General features: G+C 48.3%; 1 protein-coding gene across 1 annotated transcript in view; it reads left to right on the forward strand.

The window, feature by feature from the left end:
• The first annotated feature begins 1,198 nt into the window (after positions 1-1,198).
• Positions 1,199-4,408, forward strand: part of GPR144 (G protein-coupled receptor 144) — a 26,605-nt gene continuing 23,395 nt past the window's right edge. The window contains exons 1-5 of the mRNA XM_009318793.1: positions 1,199-1,246; positions 1,334-1,397; positions 2,124-2,354; positions 3,110-3,767; positions 4,407-4,408. The exon at positions 4,407-4,408 is cut by the window's right edge and continues 93 nt beyond it. Of these exons, the coding sequence (XP_009317068.1) occupies positions 1,199-1,246; positions 1,334-1,397; positions 2,124-2,354; positions 3,110-3,767; positions 4,407-4,408 (1,003 nt within the window). The remainder of the gene's footprint in view (positions 1,247-1,333; positions 1,398-2,123; positions 2,355-3,109; positions 3,768-4,406) is intronic.

Genomic DNA, 4,408 nt, shown 5'->3' on the forward strand with positions numbered 1-4,408 from the left:
TGCTGGAGCTAGCCCCCTTCCCCCGGGCTCCCCAGTACGTTATTAGACCCTTGCTGCCAGCTGGATCACTAGTAACTCCGCCGCTGGCTTATTTTTCTGCCAAGACCATGCTCCAGATTTCCTGCGGTAGCATCCTCAGGGACCTCCATGGAGAAGCGAAGACCTGGGGCTGCAGGCAGAGGTCGAGGAGCGGGAGGCTGGCGGTGCCTCGCTGCTAGCACAGCGCTAGGCTCTGCGGGCAGCTGCCTGTGGCTCCCGTCGCTCACCGATCGGATGAGCGCAGAGCCAAACATACTTCTCCCTGGAGGGCTTGGAGCTGTGTTGTGTGTTTATAAAGTCACTGCTGAACTTTGGAAGACTGTTTGTGAACATATTTAGAGTCTGGGCTTCAGAACTGATCTCCTTAGTCCCTTAGCAGCAAAGTGCTTAAATGTGTGCATTTACTGTGCACGCAGGAGAGTCCCATTGAGAGCAAAGAGATTACTCACGGCTGGCAGTGTCAGTGCCGAGAGACAGCTTTAGGACTTGTTTGCACTGGAGATCACATTGCCAGTTTCCATGTTTGTATCTTTATATACCCTTATCTATGACTTTACTAGATTTTGTACAGCCATGCACTCAGGCTTTCCTTCCACCGGTGCAGAGGTGGTGAGGCGGGTGCTCACCGGCAGAGTCCTGACGTTGGGCAGCTCTCCGGGACGGCTCCGTGGGACTGAGCTGTGTGTTCAGGCACTGTTCATGGACACTGGATTTACTGGTCTGCAGGATCTGTTCTGGTGCTGTATTCCTGCAGGCTTTAAAAGAAATGAGAAAAGCTGCCAGTGATGTGACACTGTTTAACAATGCAATTTATGATGGCTTTTTTAGTTAGTTAATGCAGATAAAAAGGCTTTGCTAACTTGCCTATTAATGTCGCACATCTATATATGTTTTATGATTAATTATTCTGTATCCTGGAAACAAATGTTAAACTGAGACCTTGAGTTCTTTAAGAAGAACTGAGAATTATTTTGATAGGATATGACCCAGGGCAGGTATTTCAGAGAGAGTCGTTTTCTCTTTTTGCATTCAAGACTTTCTGAGGAAAGCAGCCTTGTCTGAGAACTAGCTTTCTGCAGAATGCTTCTGAATCTGCAATGCATCTCTAGTAATATTTTGTTTATTCTAGCAAAGGGTGAAAGCTTTCCAGCTGGTCAGCATGTTTAGGAGAGACTTGAGACCTGATTCATGGTTCTTCAGCTTTCTGGTGAGTTTTACAGTAATTTTTATAATTTGAGTATTTGAGATAATATTAATGCTTTATATGAATGTTACAAAACATCCTCTCCAACAGGTCAGTAGTCTGTCCAGGAGTCTCTTTGCCTTTGCAGCCCTTGCCAAGAATCAGACTTCTAAAGGTTAGTGTTTTTATCAGCACTTCTGTATGTTTTTACAAGCAATATTCAGCACAGAGAAACAATGCATAAAAAGGTGTCCAGTGACGGAAACAAAGGTAAAGAAACTTTTTCTGATACTCAGTTTTGTGCCTGAAATTATATTTGCATAGCTAAGTATTTGCTTCGCTAACTATGAAATTAGTGACTAAAATCAGGTAAGTGCTGCTCAGCTGCTAGTCTTTGTGCCACTGTAACTGCAAACAAAACAGATTATTTTGTGCTTGCAAATTGCATCTGCAAATGCAGAAGCTGGTAGGAGCTGGGAAGCGGGAATAAAATGAGAAAATTGCTTGTACATAATTGCTTTGAACAACCTACCCTGAGGGCAATCCCTGGGCCTACCACAGTGAGCTTTTTCTTTGGTCTGAGCTCGGCATGGTTTTGCGTGTCCCACAGAAGTGTGCCCAGCTCCAGCCCTAGGCCAGTGATTCAGTTTGTGAGCAGACTCGCAGATGTCCCTCATTTTAGGTCCAATATAATCTGGACTTTTCTGTCACACTGTGCCCACTGAACATCCCGAGAGCTGGATACGGAAATGAACTCCTGCCTTCAGCTCCTCCGGGGTGCACCAGGCAGTATTTGTAAATGCTTGGGGATGCTGCAAGAGACTGACCCTGTAGTGTATGTGGCACGAAAGTGAGTTGGAGAGGCTTTCTGTTTCTCCACATTGTGTGTGTCTTTCTCCAGGTTTTGCTCCTGTCACGATTGAGACCTCAAGACACATGTACGAATATGTGGCCACTGCTTTGGACTGGTGGCATGCAGACAGATACTGTGAACAACGCTTTGCTCAGTTGCTTTTTGAACCCCAAGACAGTGACCAAGCTTCCTTTAGCAAACTGCTGCAGTCCCACCACATCAGAGGTTCTGTCTGGCTAAATGAAAGGGATGGTGTCCTCCACAAACCAAAATGGAGACGTGAGTATAAGTGGGCTTGGACTCTTTGGAGACATGTTCACTGCTGGATATTTTTCATTCTGAAAAATTAATCTGACTGGAAAATTTGCCACTCGTCACTGTGGTAACTATTGTCACTGTGGTAACACCTAGGACTTCTAGTCACAAGCTGGAACTGGCAGCATGAACAACAGTAATCCCAGCACATCAGCTGGTCACTGACAAGATTTTTTAATGCATAGCAACAGAAGGGAGTTGCAAAGGGGCTCCTCTGCTCTGTCCTCCTGTACCATCTCCCTGTAAAGCAGGTCTGGCTTTGCTCAGCCTCGCCATTTGTGACCTGTGGGTCCTGCAGAGCAATGATGTTAGAGACAGGACCAGGAGAACGGGCGTTCCCCAGCAGCAAGGCACCACATGGCAGGTGCCTCAAAGGTCTTATTTGACTATGCTCTTGGTTGCTATAGCATGGGATGCTTGGGAACATGCTGTTCCTTCCATATTCATTGTTTGCAATCCTATTTGCTAGAAAACTAAGTTTCTGGAAATTACACTTGCTGAAATGATGCAATTTCAGCTTGCCTGCCTTCCTCATCCCCTCCAGGCATGGGGGAAGCAGAAGCCTTGCTGCATGCTTACAGGATGTCCTTGTCTGCAGGGTCCGTGAGTTCTTAGCTTGAGTAGGAGGCAAATGAAAATGATGGTTTCATCCCAGTGGAAGATGAGCAGGCCTTGGCCCATGCTTCTTCCTTTATGCTGGCTGAAATTTCTCCTTCTAGGGGACCACATTGTACCAGTCCTGGTATTCAGAGACAAAACAGACACAAAATACGTGAAGGTGCTCTCTGACTTCCCAGCACTGCCTGCTGTCACAGCCTGCGCCCACCTCCAGTGGGACACCAGAACCCAGGAGATTGCTACCATCTTCTCCTATGCTGTGCCGACTTTTTTTAACGAGTTCCAGCTCCGTGGCTTTGTCGACGAGGAAGGCTTTGTTCGATTTGCTCTCATAGTCCATGGGCACCATTCCCCATACCTGCCTGTGTTCCGTGCTGATGGACAGTGGCATCACTTCTGCGTGACCTGGCAGCAGGAAAATGGGACCTGGTCCATCTACGCTGATGGTAAAAGGAGGGCATCTGCCAGCGGTTTGTGTGCTGCGGGGCTGTCTGCCCCTCAGGCCATCTACAGCCAGGGGACTTTCATAATTGGGCAGGATCAAGATTCCCTGGGGGGCACCTTCACGGAAAAAGAGTCCTTCAGTGGGAACATCACTGACTTGCACATCTGGCAGAAAGTCCTCGGCGCGGAGCAGATTGAGAAAGTTCGGTCATGCTGGGTGGTAGAGCAAGACCTTGTGTTTGGGTGGAGCTCAAACGCTTTGGAGGTTGAAAGCACCGTTCAGGAAGTGACCGCACAGTTTCTTTGCCCAGGTAAGTCTCATTCCCCTCGCTGCTTCAGCTCCCTTCTGCAGTGGGGGGTCAGCACGCAAGGGTGGTCCAAGAAGCAAGTCCCATCCTTAGAGAGGGAATTTGGTGCAGTTTGTGGAATGATGCACAAGCACAGTCAGAGCTGGGCTGGGCGGCTTCCAAATTGTACTTAAAGGCACAGTCATCACGAAACCCTTGGTCATTGAAGGCCCCTGCAATGACCCTAGCAAAGAGAGCTGTTCAGATGTCCTGGGCTAATTACAGGCTTTCTCTTCTACTGAGAGAAATGGCTTACTTGTCAGTGATGCTGTTTCCTGGGGTTTGCACACCCGGTGCTTCGATGCTCTGCTGGCAGGAGGGATCTGTCTCTCAGCCAGCCCAGCGTGACATTACTGATAAATCATGAACTCGGGACCTGGCACTGCCACCTCCTCTGAGTTCCTTCTGGAGCGTATTTACCAGGCACATCGGAAACAGTTTCTGAGCCCAGTCCCTGCTCTGGCTCAGCCGTGGGGCTGCTTAAGGAGCAGTTTGCAGCTTTTGTCTTCAACAGGGTTTGTGGGTTGCTTGCAGGAGACGTGATACCTTCTTGGGGATGGCATGTCTCTGGGGAATGTGGGCCTTCTGTTTGTGTGTGTTTCCACAGTG

This window comes from Pygoscelis adeliae, unplaced genomic scaffold (genome assembly GCF_000699105.1).
Source record: "Pygoscelis adeliae isolate BGI_AS28 unplaced genomic scaffold, ASM69910v1 Scaffold230, whole genome shotgun sequence".
Taxonomy (NCBI): domain Eukaryota; kingdom Metazoa; phylum Chordata; class Aves; order Sphenisciformes; family Spheniscidae; genus Pygoscelis; species Pygoscelis adeliae.